The 18562-nt window shown below is 39.9% G+C and overlaps 1 protein-coding gene across 3 annotated transcripts in view; it reads right to left on the bottom strand.

The window, feature by feature from the left end:
* API5 (apoptosis inhibitor 5) overlaps positions 1–16439 on the bottom strand; it is a 28749-nt gene extending 12310 nt beyond the window's left edge. For all 3 annotated transcript variants that reach the window (XM_059140207.1, XM_059140210.1, XM_059140219.1), the window contains exons 1-9: positions 16220–16439; positions 8393–8554; positions 7230–7323; positions 6680–6745; positions 5813–5964; positions 4019–4225; positions 3204–3308; positions 2233–2322; positions 797–978 (exon numbers count right to left, since the gene is read on the bottom strand). In XM_059140207.1, coding sequence (XP_058996190.1) covers positions 797–978; positions 2233–2322; positions 3204–3308; positions 4019–4225; positions 5813–5964; positions 6680–6745; positions 7230–7323; positions 8393–8554; positions 16220–16288 — 1127 coding nt within the window. In that variant the 5' untranslated portion in view covers positions 16289–16439. The remainder of the gene's footprint in view (positions 1–796; positions 979–2232; positions 2323–3203; positions 3309–4018; positions 4226–5812; positions 5965–6679; positions 6746–7229; positions 7324–8392; positions 8555–16219) is intronic.
* Positions 16440–18562: the final 2123 nt, after the last annotated feature.

Below are 18562 nucleotides of genomic sequence, written 5' to 3'. Positions count from 1 at the left end.
CATTTTTTAATTTTTACAGGAATTTCTAAACTTTTTGCTTCTTCTTCTTCTTTTTTTTTTTAAATTTTATTTATTAATTTGACAGACAAAGATCACAAGCAGGCAGAGCAGCAGGCAGAGAGCCTGCTGCGGGGCTTGATCCCAGGACTCTGAGATCACAACCGGAGCCAAAAGCAGAGGCTCAATCCAGTGAGCCACCTAGGCGCCCTTAATATTTCACCAAGTATTAAACCACTGCCTTACCAAACAACAGAGGACAGTAACAGATAATACAGTGGCTAAGCATTTCAAATTTTAAGGTGTGAAGTTGTTAATAAAATGATTCCATCTAAGTGTGTTCGTGAAAACAACTTGTGATTTCTCCAGTGCTACTCCCCTAGAATATTCTAAGACCTTAACAACAGCAACTCCAATTTACAGAGTACCCACTATGTGCCAGGCACGATGCTCAAAGCTTTCTGTTCACTGTCTGATTCTCACAACTCTACGAGGCAGCTGCTGTTCTCATTTAAAGTAACTGCTGAGGGAAATCAGATGGTTAGTAGAGCGGTTGAGAACCTGCTCAAGATCATAAAACAAGTGAGAAGAGTCAGCTTGTTTTTGAAAACGTTCTCTCCCCCACATAGGTTTTTATGCCACACTTTTATATACGTTCCTGTTCTGTGGATCTTCCATTTTATCCCACCAGGTAAGGCAGGGTGGGGACACAGCTCTTGTAAAAGGAGAAGAAAATCAAGGGCGTATCAAGATAGCCATCATCTTTGTCAAGGATTAGACCACTTCAATCATACATCACCTAATTTTAAAATCTTTCAGTTTTTCGGCATTCAGTTTGGCCGTTAAGAAATCTGGAAGTTTTCGGCCCAACTGGTGAAAGCTGTACAACAGACATTCCACATAGCTGAACTGCAGCTTGGGTTCTTCATTACCGGCATTCTCCCCATTTTCCGCTTCTTCTGGAGGAAGAGGCATATATTCCTAAGAGATGAAAATATAGAGATATTTGCAATCTGCCATAAATGCTCTAATTATAAACAAGCAGTGAAGTCACATAGAGCAGGCTTTTAGGACATGAAGCATTAAAAACTACCCAAATCAGAAATTTAGGATCGCTTCTCGGCCTTTTGGCTAAGATCAAGAATAGAAATTTAGGTAAGATATCCCTTTTACCCATCAGATCAATAATGACCCAGCCTGTCAATCCCTCTATCATAACCTCTGTTGTAGCTACTGCTATCTCCACCACTGCTACTGCTACTCCTCACAGTGAAGAAGCTAGTAACATTTTTTTATTTCTTTTTTTTTTTTTAAGATTTTATTTATTTATTTGACAGAGATTACAAAGGAAGGGAAGCAGGCTCCCTGCTGAGCAGAGAGCCCGATGCAGGGCTCGATCCCAGGACCCTGGGATTATGACCTGAGCCGAAGGCAGAGGTTTTAACCCACTGAGCTACCTAAGCGCCCCGCTAGTAACATTTATTAGGTACACTTATACAAATGACAGAATGAAATTCTGAGGCAATTTTTCTATGGTGAAAAAGTCTGTGATGAAGAATCAGGATTCAATCTTGGTTTGCCATCAAAAGCTGATGCTTTTAATCACTTTATTATGCTAATCCAAAAATCTTTTCTGAACATTTTCCCACACTGTTTGACTCTCCTTACATTCAAAGTACTGCCAAAGGCTTTCAGTATGAGTGCTATCACACCCTGGGGAAGGTGTACAGGTCTGAATGAGCTCCAGATGTTACATGACTCAATTCATACTACAGGCCTAGTGCTTATCACTCACTGTGTCAGTTACACAAGTGTTTACATCCAACAAGAAAAGCACTTGGTGATGCTGATAATGATTTTATCAGATGGCCTATTTTCTCCACAATTATGACTTAAATGATTTTATTTGCTGGCTGCTCTAGCTACTTGGCCTTAGGCAGCAACATGGAAGGTGACCTGGAGCAAATGTGAAAAATATTTTGATAAAGGAGATAGCAGAAAAACTTACTATAAAAATCCTGTGTTATCTTTTATGCAAACCATCAACAACAGAAGAAATGCCAAAGATTTTCTTTTAAAAGTAGACAACATGTGGCCTGAACGACTAAAAATACTTGCTAGAATTATTCCATCTAATTTGGGTTTCTAAAGTTGATTCTCTACAAATTACACCACACTATTAGACTCTGGGATTACATACGGACTGCGCCATTAAGAAAAGAAAAAAGTTCTTACCAGTAACTTGTCAAATAGTTTCCTTAAATTTGTTTCTAGCTTTTCCATGTCACCACAAAATGAACTCATTTCTGCCAACAGTTTCAATACCTAAAACAAATGATTCACTGTTATTAGTATTTTTTTTTGAATAGGCGAGGGCTGTAAAATAAGAATGATTCTAGGTAACTAAGGCTGCCTTCTGCTATACCTTAATACTGTACTACGAAGAGATACTTAGGAAGAATTCTTAACAGCAAAGAATTATTTATTAGCATTTAGAATGGGCTTCATTTGCTATTAAACTTAGTCTCTGGACACTAACTCACAGTACTTGTAGTCGCTACTATTCTCAAGGTTCAACTCTCCTTAACTCAGTCCCTGTCTAACAAGTCAGACCCGGGACATCTGAAACAAATGACAGCCTCAGTACACAGTGGTACTCCTCTATCCCAAAAAACCTATGAGGGAAATGGCACATACATGTCCACATTTCAGCCCAATTCAACAATCATTATTAAGTGCGTTTCAGAATCAGGCTTGGCACTAGATTCTGAGAATCTAGAGATGAATCGATTAAATGTGGCGCGATAAACAAATGTTACAAGTGCTGTGAAAAAAATGTGTGTGTACCTTACAGCTGAGCTATAAAGGAGAGTGGGAAACTGGAAAAAGGATCAAGGGTATTTTGTATTAACCCAGTTTAAATCTGGCTCTTATCAATTACGGATAGAGAAAGGAATAGTTATGAATTAAACACCTTGAAATATTAAGGCTACAAAGAGACAGAGTATCATGAACACTATACGCAGTGCTTCCCACTGCAGCAAACTTTCATTAAGTTCATAAAGCATTCCTATGTGGTTAATTCTGGGACAGATTACTAGCTAGTCATCATACCTTTACTCTCTTAGAAATCAGAACTCTATGTTATTTATGTTAAAATATGGGAACGTCTTTTTAGTACTAAAAAGCAGATGTTTTTGTCTTACCTCCAGCTGTATATCGAGACCCTCCACTGGGGTAGTCAAGGAACTGAGGTTAGGGAGAACTTGCTCACAGAAGTAAGTCACAAACCTCGTGGAATGCACATTTTTCTGTAAAAATCCAAAGAACAATGAGTTGTCAAAAAAAAAAAAGGGAGAGGGAATATTCTTTCAAATATAACAATGCCATCCGATAAATGCTGAGCATGACATCAAGAACTGTGGCTATAAATACAACACAGTGCGTACCCCAGAAATAACCTTGGTAGACAATACAAAGTAATTGTTGCAAAGTAATCTGGAGCATTTGGATCTCTATACATTTTCAAACTCTTCCTCAAATCTCATGTCAAACTTTTGGGGATATTTTAATGTTGAATTCTGTACATTTTTCAAAAGGGAGGAGTCCTTTACACAGTATTTTTCAAACTATTCTATGCACATCCAAGAAGACTCATGGCCAGAGGAATCACAAAGCCAGAGGAAAAGAGTATATTTACCTAAAACAATGATCTCCTAGAAAATTTACAGAAAAATGCTAAGTTACTGAACCAAATGGTTTAAAAACTCAGCCAAAACCACAGAATGTGATGCAAGATTTTCTAGACTGAAAAAAATCTCTAAGCAAGACTTTAAAAAGAAATTTCTTGCTGCTTTGGGCTCTCATCAACCCCACCAAGGGTTCCATAGAGCAAATATTCACTCCACTGTGTTACTATTTCATGCAAAAGTTTTGAGGAGAATGCTCAAGTGAGTATCTACAGAAATATAAGCTTCAACAGAGTAATCAAAATAGCAACTAGATAAAACAAAGAGCTCACAGAGAAGAGGGGTACCGCCTGCCGAGTGCATTGTAAGAGCCTGTCCACACAGTCAGGATCTGAGGGATTGAAGGTTTGTTCCAGGTCGGCCTGTTCAGCCACCAGTTCTACGAGTTGCTGCCTTCCACTCACTGTCTGAAGGCTTTTTAACCCAGAGAGTATCTTCATGAACAGGACAAATTCTTCACCAGTCACATCTTCTAGGACCTAGAAAAGACAATTCAGAATTATAGTACTGTTATTACTTGAGTGAAAAAGAAAGAGCAATACTGAAACAGTGTTAACAAGTTTATTTCCCTTATTAAAGTCAAATTGCTGTTAATATTTCTGAAACACTGTTGAGAGGACATGGCTTCAGTCAGTTTAGCTTTAGAGTACACCATGCATTCTCAGTGGGGCGAGATATGGTCTCCGAAGCTGCAAAACCTGGTTCTTGTGAAATGTACTTCTTTTATGTATAAAGTACAGATACACAAAGAGTGCATAAACAGATACAGTATATCTGTGGCATTAAAATTTCACAGGAAAATAGCTAAGAAAAAATAGACTAAGAAGGCTCTTTGGAGGGGTGGTGAGAGAAATAAAAAGTAGAATTCTATAGTCTACTATCAAATCAGATTAAGTTTCCTATATTTAAAAGCAGCTTGGGTTGCCTGCCTGGCTCAGTCAGTAGAGTATGTGACCCTTGATCTTGGGGTTGTAAATTCAAGGCCCGCATTAGGTATAGCGATTACTTAAAAAAATAAAATAAAATAAAATAAAATAAAATAAAAAAACTTTAAAAATAAAAGCAACAATAAATTATTTAGTTTATTAATTCACCTTAATTAGGCAATTATATACAAAATAGGAGACCATACAAGTCCACAGGAGTAGGCCTAAGCCTTTCTAGTCACTGATTGAAGAAACAAGCAATCATGACATACTCCACCAGGTTATTAGCTGGGGGCATAAGTAAAATATGTTGATATTCCCAGCTGGAGCGCTGTTCCTTTCGCTCTCACTGAAGAAATCTCCTCGGTAAGCAAGTCAGTGGTGTTAGTACAATTCTGATTTTTTTCTGAATATATGTATCAAAGCAATGATCTTCAAACTTTGGCACTTTATGAGTAAAAAGTTAGCTGTGACAAACGTTGCAAATATTAGCATGCCTAACTATGCTAGATGCTGGGAGCAGAGATAAGCTTGGTCTCCTGAGCTTAGAATGATATTGGGTAAGATGGGGGGCGAAAAAAAAAAAAGAAGAGGCATTTCAATCTGTTTCCTTGTCATTTTGAAATGATCCAGAATACTGTAAGGAGAATATCCTAAAACTGGGGAAAGGAGTGGAAATTAGGTAAAATCTCCTTAAAGGAAATGATTTGCACAGAGTACTGAAGAATACCTCAATTTTGAGGATAACACCACAAAGATTTAAATGTGATCACATTCCTTTAAATTAACAGGTTGATTCATCATTACTGATAACCAAAATGCAAAACACCATATAAGAAAAGCCTGACTTCTATGGCGGTTTTAATGTATATTTTATACACATCTAATTTCTTTTTTTTTTTTTTTTTAAGATTTTATTTATTTGGGATAGAGAGAAAGCAAGCAAGGAGAGGCAGAGGGAGAAGTAGACTCCGCACTGAGTAGAGAGCCTGATGCAGGGTTCAATCCCATGACCCTGGGATCATGACCTGAGCCAAAGGCAGAAGCTTAACTGAGCCACGCAGGCGCCCCATACATACTGCTAATTTCAGATATGTTCTTCTACTTTAGGGAAGTCCCGTTAAATGATCTAAAGCTTACCTTTTTGGATTCAGTTAGGATAAGTTCCTCTACTTCCTTTGTTAAGATTTCATCTGGTAAAGTCTTAAGTTTTGTAGAAAGGAATTTGATTGCTCGTTCTCTAACAATGTCCTCTCCTTGAAGTATTTGGCTAAACAAGCCACCCAAAGTCCCTGCAAAACAAAACAGTTGTACGTAGCAAGTCAATTATATATCTTCATGAAGTTTTTCCATTTAACTCATTTAATAGTATTTCTTTTCTAGTGAGTGAGTAAGCATCCTGAGTATCATTGATTCTGGCTAACTTAGTTTGAAATTTCTATAGCTTCAACCATAACAGTAATCACGTGCTTTGTTTATGGATTCTGAATCAATGTGAGCATGACTTTCCCCCTTTAATCATAATTAATAATAAATAAACCCAGGTATTTTGGAGAATTTCTTTTATGTGGCAAGGAGAGTCTTTCAACAGATTACTAATGGAAAAGTTTGATTTGTTTTTGCCATTACTTCTGCTGTTTTTTTGCATCACTAATATGTTGTGCCTTTTTTTTTAAAAGATTTTATTTATTTGACAGAAAGAGAGAAGGGGGTGGGGTCAAGTAGGCAGAGCAGCAGGGAGAGGGAGAAGCAGGCTTCCCACTGAGCGGGGAGCCTGATGCAGGGCTTAATCCCATGACCCTGGGATCATGCCCAGAGTCAAAGGCAGATACTTAACCAACTGAGCCACCCGGGAGGCCCTGTTAAGCAGCTTTTTAAAAGAACACTTAGAACTTTTATGAAATAGATTTCTGGGTGAATCTGACTTTATCTTTAAGGAATAATGCCAACCTGCCCAATTTTTGTTTAACACATCAAGCACAATTCAGAACAAGAAGCAGGCCTTACCTTTTGCATCCATCTTAAATATACTTAACAGGGCATTGTTCACTAAGTTAAATTCTGCAGAATCATCTGGATAGAGAAAAAGTAGTACAATGTATAAAATGAATGAAAATATTTGCTTCATTTTCAAACCTAAAATTCAGCATAATTTCTCACAGACTACATTGAAAGCAGACATAACTAAGCATTCTTCTCAAGTACCAAGAAATTATACCTTCCCTATAAAGGCAAAGAACCTGGCATACCAGGAAAGCTTTTGCATTAAGATGTACAATTAAAAAACTACAGCAAATTGGGGGGGAGGGGGAATCATGATACATCAAAATTCCCAAAAGAATCAGTATGCCTTTATAAACAATTAAAAACAAAGCAAAACATTAGGAATTAGATAATCACAATCCAGTAAGCTTCAAAGTACTGAATGAAAAAAAGAATTTTAATTTCGATTAGAAGTAGTACCTTCAGCCATAAAGGGGGGGGGAAGCTAAAAACAGAGTTACTTTTTCAAAAAGAAGTTATATTTAGATAAAAGGGTAATAATAAAATTCCTTACCAGTCTGCAGAAGTTGGGTAAGTATATCTGCCACTCGGGGAAGATTTTCTCCAGTGGCAAACTGAGGCAGCTCTTTAATTGCTTGCCGTCGAATCTGAATACAATTTTAAACAAAAAATTAACCAAAGTTAAGGAAAACTAAAACCTCAGAGAAACCATAATTAGGGGCATATGAGTCACCAAAATATAAAACATGAGACTTCTAGCTGTTTTAGAAATAATTTGCTCCAATATTAAAGTCAAGCTTAACAGAATAATTAAATATGTGGTAGAAAGGGATGTTAAATACGATTACCGACTGGAGTAGACAGATTTGAGAACATTAACAACAATTTATATACTGATTACATGTAACTGTTGGGTCTTTACTACCTTTGGACACATACTGCAGTATCCTTAAGAACAGCTAGAGTGGCAATGATCTATCTAATAACTATATTTACTTTAGAATTTCCAGTATTAACTATTCAATATAACATCTGTGAATATACTCTGTGTACTTTATTCCAAATTTGTGGGCCTGGCTTATTTAGTTTAAAATAAAAATGGATAGTACTTATATCTAGCAAATTGTGCATGAAATGTTGGCGATTCACTAATTTCATTTGAAAAGCCAGAAGGTGTTAATTTAAAGTTCTTAGGAACCTGAATCAGAAGCCAGAATGCTGACAGTTAATTCTGTTCCAAGGAAAAACGATTTCTTCTTTTTCTAGAGTCACATGTAATAATTACATAGACAAAAATTTTTTTTTTTTTTTGCTATATACAATATTTTGGGGTGTTGAAACTATAAGATGTAACAATATTTTAAATATCTAAGCAAGTACAAACTGACTGAAAACATTAGTCTAATTTCATGTGCACAATATATAACAATCTATGAAAAAATGTGAGCCACAACCCATTTTTACCATTGGATAACAGATAAGCAAAAACAAAGTATTTTGTAATTCCATGCATTTTTCACAGTTGAAAGATGGTGAAATAGAGAATACATTTTCTCAAACACAGATTTAAGCCTCAGTATGGCATCACGCCAAATGACACTGCAGTATTTCGCTGTGCATAGATACAGTTGGTGTTTCAATTACATTAGCTGCACACTGGAAGTATGGCAAGTGAGACATCTGAAAGCTTGTTGAAAGCATCAATCATAAACTTACTGATACATCTTCATCCTCACAGAGGTCTAACTGTGCATTGATAGCAGAGTCAGCCAATTCTGGAAAATGTTTAAAGAATTTCGGAATAAACTGGGCTGCTAATCTTTTTTCTTTTGTACCACCTTTCACACCATCTAGTATCACTTGATAGGCATCTTTATGCTGAAAGAAAGAATAAAGCAGAAAAGAAGAATTTTAAGGATGGGAAGCTAAACAAACTTGAGTCTGCTTTAAATTAGAAAAGTTTTACGTAGGCTAAAAAGTAGGGCTTATGTTTGGAGTTTTACTGTTTAAATTGGACACCTATATTCCTACTATGTTCTTCCTTGCATGCCCCATGCCCATGCATTATTTGTCAGTTGGGGAAGAGAGATGACGACTTGAATTTTAAATGCAGAAAGCAAATAGTTTGTTGACACATCAATGCTTCCGCTTCCTTGTACAGCTGATTACTGACCCTGACCTTGAATACTTTCTAGATAGTCAACATTGGATTAAGATAGATTCTAATGTCACATATTTAAGTTTTTATTAGAATACATTCAAAACTCACTTGTTTCCTTTTACTTATTTTTGAGAGAGAGACAGCACACAAGGTGGCGGGGTGGGGACGGAGAGGGGGAAACGGAGGGAAAGAGGGAGTCTCCAGCAGACTCCATGCTCAGTACGGAGCCCAACACAGGGCTTGACCTCATGACCCTGAGATCAGGACCTGAGCTGAAATCAAGAGCTGGATGCTTAACTGACTGAGTCACCTAGAAGCCCCTCATTTGTTTCCTTAAAAACAAAAAACAAAAAATAAAAAAACTTTCAGAAGTGTTCTCCCTCAGATACTCATAATGTAAAGGGTGGACAAGACCTCAATCCCACTTACATACACCCTTGCCTCCAAACCAGTACTTTTCTTAAACAACAATGATCAAGCTGGCAAACAGGAATGATAAATCCTCAGACTGTAGATACACATTCTGTTTGGGCATATGGATAAAATTTCTAATTACTGAAAACATTAAACATTATAATAATGATACCAAATGTGCACACAACATAGTGTTTACACTGTTCAAGGCAATGCTCTGCTTTAGATATGTGCTTTGGATACTTCCATGCCACCAAAAGGAAAATAACCAATAAAAATCCAGTGGATTATAGAAGTGCCCAAACTTTAGTTTCATAATAATTCTTTCCATAGACAATACTATGTTAAGTGGAAAAAATAAAGCAAAATACGAAGTTATTTAGGTACAGTAGGATCTCAATGAAGGATTTCAATAACAGAAATAAAGTGTTCCAGTAAAAAGACTAGTCACAATTAGATCTTTTAAAGGTACAGATTTTAATAAATTCTGCAAAATACTAGACTGAAAATTCAAATACTGCCAAACTATCTAAAAAAATAATAAATTCTAAAAGTTAGTTCAAAAAAACCTAAAATTCCACCAACTGATTGACAACTCCTCTTAATATCTGAAACATAACACCAACTTCTAAATAAGAAAAATGTCTGTGAATTAGGTTAGCTTCTTCATGAAGTGCAGACACAAATCAATCTTCAGGAGTTACTACTTCGAAAGTATATTACACACTGGGCTCCTAGGTGGCTCCGTGGGATAAGCCTCTGCCTTTAGCTCAGGTCATGATCTCAGGGTCCGCAAAGGGCTCTCTGCTTGGCGGGGAGTCTGCTTCTCCCTTTCTCTCTCTGACTACCTGTGATCTCTCTCTCTGTCAAATAAATAAAAATCTTAAAAAAAAAAAAAAGTTTCCCCCCAAAAGCATATTACATACTTTTTAATGCAAAGGTCTGAAAAACTATGGCTAACTTCTCTACCACTGTATATTCCTGTGTTTTGCCTCATGTCTTCCAGACAGGCTTCATAAAACCAAAGTTTTAAACAGTTCTGACACCCTTACTTTTTGCAGGGTATCAAATCCAATTTCCTTTAAATCAAACAAAGCTTTACTTATAAAGTCTTTTGAAGAAATTCCTTACAGTGCCTAAAACTAAATGAAGAATCCCTACCTCAAACAATTCATTCTGTCAAGAAAAAAAAAATCTGAATTAAACAACAAAAAAAATCTGAATAGAATAAAAAGGAATCATTAGCGACATTTATTGAAAGCCTACCAGGACTGAGTAATGCCTTATGTACATGCCTCACGGTAATCCTGTGAGTTAGGTGTTACTACTATCCCTATCTTTTGTTTTATTTTTTTAAAAAATATTTTATTTTTTAATTTGAGAGAGACAGAGAGTGACAGAAATAGAACACAAATGGGGTGAGGGGCTGAGGGAAGAAGCAGACTCCCGCTGAGCAGGGGGCCCCATCCAGGGCTCATCTGGGATCATGATCTGAGCGGAAGCAGACACTTAACCAACTGAGCCACCCAGGCACCTCATCCCTATTTTTCAGATGAGAAAACCAAGACTCAGAAAGTGAAATAATTTGTCTAGAGCTATACAGCTAGACAAATAGCAACCTGAACACAATTTTTTTTTTTAAGATTTTATTTGACAGAGATCACAAGTAGGCAGAAAGGCAGGCAGAGAGAGGAGGAAGCAGGCTCCCTGCTGAGCAGAGAGCCGGATGCCATGCTCAATCCCAGGATCCTGGGATCATGACCTGAGCCAAAGGCAGAGGCTTTAACCCACTGAGCCACCCAGGTGCCCCATGAACACAGTTGTTGACAGGCTCTAAAGTCAAAATCTGTGCCTAATACCAAGCCTCTTTAAGTTCTGAGATCTTTCTTAACAAAGGAAGAGAGAAAGCAAGCTTGCCAGATCTAGGACTGTCAAAGGGAAAATGTGAGTCCTAAATATAGGCTCTACACAGGCATGTACACTGAGATATAGTATCCCAAACACAGCAATTCCTTTGAAAAGTTAAGCACTTTAACATATTCAAACTAGAAATCAAAGCATCAATTTTATCAAATAATTTCTATAAACATTACTAACAGACTTCACACTGATTACCGTTTATATAATGCAAAATAAAATGCTCTTCTTTGCCAGTTGTCTTCTAACTGTAGCATAGGGACAAGACTTTTTACAGAATCTCTCTAAAATAGTTATTACTTCTGGTTTTCCAAGCAGGAAACAAAATATAAGTGATATTTTCAATGATCTCAATGATCACAGTGATTTAGTGGCAGATAGACTGTAACCATTATAAAGTATTCCAAATACTACATGGCACTGCTTATTTTTTTTTCTTCCAACACAATAGTATATCTCAGCTAGATAAATAAATTTGTGATCCTAACAAGAAGTTTTAATTGTAAACATTTTAATGCATTTCTGAAACTACGTATTTGTGTGTGCTTTTAATAGCTAATTAAAAAAGCAAAGTCTAAAGAAATCACTAAAATATTTTCAAGTAAAAAGTCAAGCTGTAATAAGATCTACATTCAGCAGATACCTTCTACAATAAGAAATTTGTGATAGTGATTGTCAAAACACAATGAATATATTTAAGTGATCAGTGACATGCCAGGTAAAGCCATGCTTGAGATCAGGATGCAGCTTCTAGGAAATAAACAATTTTTAAATTTTATTTATTTATGAAGATTTATTAATTTTAGAGAGAGAAAGCAGCAGCGGGAAGGGCAGAGAGCCAGAGAAAGGGTCTCAAGCAGACTGCCTGAGCGCGGAGCCCTACACAGGGCTCACTCTCATGACCCCGAGATCACGAGAGCCAAAACCAAGAGTTAGCTGCTTAACTGCACCACCCAGGTGCCCCTAAACATTTATTTTAGAAAAGAAATGATATAGTTTCAACAAACATATTTCTCAAGTATGACATAAAAAGAAAACGGATATGCTAAGCTATATTACTACTTTTCTCTTCACTCAATAATCTAGTTTGTAGGAAATATTGCATTAACACTTTATTAGGGAAGTATAGTGACAGACTCGAGGGTTTTTTTTTTTTTTTTTTAAAGATTTTATTTATTTATTTGACAGAGAGAAATCACAAGTAGATGGAGAGGCAGGCAGAGAGAGAGAGAGGGAAGCAGGCTCCCTGCTGAGCAGAGAGCCCGATGCGGGACTCGATCCCAGGACCCTGAGATCATGACCTGAGCCGAAGGCAGCGGCCTAACCCACTGAGCCACCCAGGCGCCCAGACTCGAGGGTTTTGAGGCATTAAATAATGCTTTACTTAGAATTTATTACTCCAGGTTTGCTTATTAGAAAACATACTCATGGTTTAAATACATGATGTGAGAATATAAAGTTCTCATCTTCATTCATATATATATACATGTACACACAGTAATTACATGGATATATCATTTATTATATAACATATTAACTGTATAACCTTATTATTAATGTAATTATACCTGCTCTTTGAATGTATTTCTTCAACTGTAAAGAAAAAATATCTACTGAAGGGCAAGGCACAGTGCAAGGAGAGAAACAAAAGAAGAGTCTTAACCTCAAGACTTTATAATTTGGTAAGGGAATAAGAGAAGTCCTCACATGAAATAAAATATAAATGTGGAATACTATAAATGAACACACAGTGTCAAGAAGGTTCATCAAGAGAAAGATCTGGTCTGAGGACTTTTTTTTTTAAGATTTTTTTTTTATTTATTTGATAGAGAGAGATCATAAGCAGGGGGAGGAGCAGAGGCAGAGGGAGAAGCAGGCTCCGCACTAAGCACAGAGCAGATACAGGACTCAATCCTATGACCCTGGGATCATGACCTGAGCCAAAGGTAGACGCTGAACTGACTGAGCCACCCAGGTGTTCATGATCTGAGGATCTTCTGAGGAATAATTCTGAGGAAAATTAGCCGAAAACCTCAGGGAACTTGTGTTTTTCCTAGTATATTCAGAGAGCATTACTCTGAAAGAAGGACTGACAGTGGTGAAGAGGGCGCTCCCCTCAACAGCAACAGCATGAACAACTGTGGTACTCTGATCTTTGACAAAGGATAAAAATAAAAATAAATGTTAGAAGGAAGTTCTAGACTAAAAACTCAAATATGGTCTCAGATATGTCCAGAAAGGTACCTGCCAGGAAACCAAACCCTTGAATGTAAACCTTGTAAGTTAACTGAAAATCAGGCTTTGCTACATGAAGAATGTAAACACTTTCTTTCTCTCCTTTAAAAAAAAAAAAAAAAAATCATTAGTGCGGGGCACCTGGGTGGTTAAGTGCGTTGAGCCTCTGCCATCAGCTCAGGTAAGCTCAGGTCACGATCCCAGTCTCCTGGGATCGAGCCCCGCATCGGGTTCTCTGCTCAGCGGGGAGCCTGCTTCCCTCTCTCTCTGCCTGCCTCTCTGCCTGCTTGTGATCTCTGTCAAATAAGTAAATAAAAAATTAAAAAAAATCATCAGTGGTGTTCCTTCCATTAAGTTGGCTCCTGCTTTTAGTTAAAATTCACATGTAGTATCTTGAAACCTACTATCTTTTTTGGTAAGCAGTTTCAGGACCTTTCTCTAAAAGGGGAAAGTTATTACACAATAGAGCAGAATGAGTAGCCACTGTTGATTCGTCCAGCTTCAGACCTCCCAGAATTCAAAGAGCCTGAGACAATCACTGCACTTCATTATGCACAGGTCTTTCTGCATCAGAGAGCTGCCTGCCAGCTGTCATTAGAGTGTCATGAAGGTATTGATCTCACATCAGGTCAAGAAACTGTGCTAAAATTTTAGCAACTGGCACAGTGTGTGGCACATGGTAGGCAATCAAAAAACGTACTGAATAACCCTCACTGAAGCCTGAATGAAAAAGCTCCTCTTCTGTTTTCACAAACTTCTGTCTCCTAAGCGCTCTTTCCAAATTAAAAGCATATTTTTTGCCTTGACAAAGACATTTTTGACCTCTTAAGGGAGAACTCTCAACCTTACCTGGTACTTAAGATTAAAGATGACACTAAGAGGAAAACACGAGCAATTCTTAATTCTTCACAACATATATGTAAATTCCAGTCTGGATTGTATTTGCCCTAACAGACTCTAAGCAGGTGGCTGTCAACCTTTTTGCTATCCAGTAAAGAATGAGGATGGGGGTATGAGACATGACTAGGTACACAGTTTCTAAGTTTCCCTAAAAAATTTCTGATCTACCTCTTTGGGAGGGCACCATCTACAAACTGAGGATCACTCTCCTGGTTTCTACCCCATCTCCTCTGCTGATCGGCAACAAAGTCAATTTTAGGTAGAACAATCTGCTACTCTATTCATCAAATCTGTCACAATGAATAAGAGTATCTTCAATTCTGGGGCGCCTGGGTGACTCAGTGGGTCAAGCCTCTGCTTTCGGCTCAGGTCATGATCTCAGGGTCCTGGGATCCAGCCCCACATTGGGCGCTCTGCTCAGCAGGGAGCCTGTTACCCGCCCCCCACCCCTCTGCCTACTTGTGATCTCTATCAAATAAATAAATAAAATCTTAAAAAAGGATATCTTTACTTCTAAATCTTTCTAGGAACAGTAACAAAATCAAAACATGACTGATCACAGTTTTTCCAATGTTGTCTTACTGGACAGAAAATTTCTCCCTCAGTACCGAGCGACCTAACACACACACTGTATTTTCATCTGCAACAGACTGTCAGTATACTTCTCACTAATGATGTCAAAATTCCCTACTGAAATGGAAATATAGTTGGAAGGAAAATAATCTGGTACTTTAAACTGGTGTATTTACATTTCTAGGTTAAGCTTAAGGAAGGTCCTGACATCCCAATTCTCCTGGTGCTGTTCAGCTGGGAAAGAATTTACCTGAATTACACATGTCCAGAAAAAGGGGCTGAGGGGGGACAGTGCCACACAGCCTTGCTAATGTTAGTAGCAAACTACAGGATCTTCTACTTTCTGCTCCATGCAAGAGACAAGCAGAAGAATCACACAAAGTTTTAAGCACTGAAACGATATGGCATAGAAATTCTAAAAACAATGATCAAGATTTACCTGGGAGAGCCTGGTTCTTTTCCCAAGAAAACATACACACACACACATCCAACTCCTTAAGTCCAATATACTCCAGTTCAATGTACTCCAGGACTTGAAAACTCACAAAGCAGCCGGTATGGTCAACTCAACACTGCTGAAATTGTGTGTCTTGGGGCAAACACTGCGGAGAGCTCTTGCCAAACAACTCTATTTAAAGCTGCACTCTCCCCCTGCCCCCCTGCCACTGCACGGTCCCGTTATATTTTCTCCACAACACTTTCCAAGGCGGGTACCCAGCTTTCTTACTTCTCACTGGTTTCCCTCACCAAAGGTACATTCGGGGAGAGCTCGGGTAACTTTCTATCCTGTACCTTCAGGGCCCGGCACGGCGCCTGTTGTGTGTAGTAGGCGCCCCAAACCGTACTGAATAAATGAAATCGTAGGCCCTCGTTAAATCTGGGAAAAGGGCCCCTCTTCTGTTTTTCACAAACTTTTGCGAGCTAAACACTCTTCCTAAATTAACAGCAGCTTTTCCGCCTCGATAAAGACATTTCTGACCTCTTGAGAACTCTCAGTTTCATCTTCCGATGGGCTGAGGTCCATCGGAAAGGAGAAAGACTTAAGAGCCATCTGCAGGGCAAGACTCAGGATGAGAATTAACGGGGCGGGGGGGTGGGGTGGCAGACGAGGCTGAGTTAGGAAACCCCACGGTGAGAAAAGGGAGGCGGAGGAGCCTGGGACCGGGGACCCGCGCTCTCCCTGGCGAAGCCACAATCTACGCTCCGAGAGGAGCCCACCCCGACGAAACAGCCGGGGCCGCTGGGAGCCCGCGGGAGGACGAAGCAGCAGCCCCCGCCCGGCCCGGGGAGCGCTTTCGAGAGGCCGCGGAGCGCCGGGCCCTGCAGGCCGCTCGGGGACTTACCTGGCCCACTTGCTCCGTAGCATCGGCTAAGATGCCATAGTTGCGATAAAGCTCCTCCACGGTCGGCATGGTGAGCGACAAGCCCAGGGCCCGCTCCTGCTGTCGTCTTCGTCGCCGGCGCCACCGCCGCCTCTAAAGTTCTCCAAGCCCGCGACCCGCACTATTACGCCTCCAGCTGCCGCCAGTGCCGCCGCCAGTCACCGCGCTCAGGGCGGCTCCGCCCCCAACGTCTACGTAAAGACGTGCGCGTTGGGAGCGGCCTTCATTGACCGCCCATGCACTCCCCCCTTGGGGTTCTAGCGCCCTCTAACGCTTGGCTGTGCAAAAAGTTACAAAGATGATTAAATTTTCTCAGGCTCCTTTGAAGGATTATGTCTAGGAAGGAGCTCTCGGTGGGGGTGGAGGAAACTGCAAAGATGACTGCGTTTCTGCTCTTCAAAGATTTCCCACTGGGACGCCTGGGGGGCTCAGTCGTTAAGCGTCCGCCTTCGGTTCAGGTCCATCCCAGGAGTCATGGGATCGGGCCCCGCCTTGGGCTCTCTCCGCTCTACTGGAAGCCAGCTTCTCCATCTCCCTTTCCTCCTACTTGTGTTCTTTCTCTCGCTGTCCCTCTGTCAAATAAGTAAAAAAAAAATTTTTCTTTAAAGATTTTATTTATTTATCAGGGAGAGGGAGAGAGCGAGCACAGGCAGACAGAATGGCAGGCAGAGGCAGAGGGAGAAACAGGCTCCCCGCTGAGCAAGGAGCCCGATGCGGGACTCGATCCCAGGACCCTAGGACCATGACCCGAGCCGAAGGCAGCTGCCCAACCAACCGAGCCACCCAGGGGTCCCTAAAAAAAAATTTTTTTTTTAAAGATTTTATTTATTTACTTGACAGAGACAGAGAGATCACAAGTAGTCAGAGAGGCAGGCAGAGAGAGAGGAGGAAGCTGGCTCCCCGCTGAGCAGAGAGCCCAATGCAGGGCTCGATCCCAGGACCCTGAGATCATGACCTGAGCCACCCAAGTGCCCCAAATAAGTAAAATCTTAAAAACAAACAAACAAACAAAACCCTCCCATTGTCTAGAAAAGCGATCTTAACCAGAGATAAACAGAATGAGGGGTGGAAGAGTTTCATGGTTGAAACGTTAAGCTATTATATATGATAAATTTCAAAGCCAGATCAGTTTATGCCGAATAAGTACAGGCAGTAGTCACAAAACAGTTCCCTGGCTCTTGTACTCCTTGGTCAGATTAAGAATATTAAAAAGGATTAGGGAGCAGAAGGAGAGGAATCGGTGACGTTTTGTTTTGTTTCTGAGAGAAATGTGCTTAGAGATGTGAGTAGCATAGGGCAGTTGCCATCTCCTGCCCTCAAGCCTGGGTCCATTCTGCGGAGTCCGAAATATGGTGCCTGTTGGGAGACTACAAAAGACTGGTGCCTAATGAATGCTGAAGAAGTTTGAGTTTCCTGGGGGCAGGACAGCAGAGGTGGCCCTGTTGGGACCTACCTGCATTCCCGGATTTCGCTGGAGCAAAGGTGTTGGAGTGATTTCCTTGTGCCAGAGGTGGGCCATGCAACAGAGAGAAAGATGATATAGATCCATTCAGAGTCTTACTCCAGGGATGTTCTGCCTGAGAGAGAGAAAGCCCCAGGACAAGAGTCAACAGCAGCAGGAACTACGTAATCATTGAGAACAGCAAACTGGAATCTCAGAGGGTCCCACAGTGTGACTGACGTGAAAGACTTGGTCTCTGTCAGACCAGAGAGTGTCTGGAGGACTGCACGGTTCAAGACCCTTCTTACGTTCAAATTTCTTCCCTCTTCTTGCTCCCCTTATGCCTGTATGCCTGGGAGGGCTCAGAAACTGCCTTCCCAATTTAGTCAGGGAGGAGAAGCAGAAGGGCAAGATGGGAAGGAGGCACCAGCTGGAGCAGAGGCGATCTAATTGCAAATCAAATTTGCAATTTGGGTTCATGTGTTGGAACGGACATTTCAATTTCTTTCTTTTTTTTTAAATTTTTTTAAAGATTTTATTTATTTATTTGTCAGAGAGAGGAGCGAGAGTGAGCACAAGCAGACAGAGTGGTAGGCAGAGGCAGAGGGAGAAGCAGGCTCCCGGCTGAGCAAGGAACCCGATGCAGGACTCGATCCCAGGACGCTAGGATCAAGGCAGCTGCTTAACCAGCTGAGCCACCCAGGCGTCCCGATATTTCAATTTCTGAACTGAACTGAGGATTGTCTTTTAACTAAAAGTGAGCCGAAAAGTCGTGGATCTGCCAGAATTTCTGCCTAGAGCCAGAATAAGATTACTCCATCTGAATAAATGTTAAAGAGATCATGGAAGACAATAACAAAAAT

This window comes from Mustela lutreola, chromosome 1, assembly GCF_030435805.1.
Source record: "Mustela lutreola isolate mMusLut2 chromosome 1, mMusLut2.pri, whole genome shotgun sequence".
NCBI classification, from domain to species: domain Eukaryota; kingdom Metazoa; phylum Chordata; class Mammalia; order Carnivora; family Mustelidae; genus Mustela; species Mustela lutreola.
This window is presented reverse-complemented; position numbering and strand designations above follow the sequence as displayed.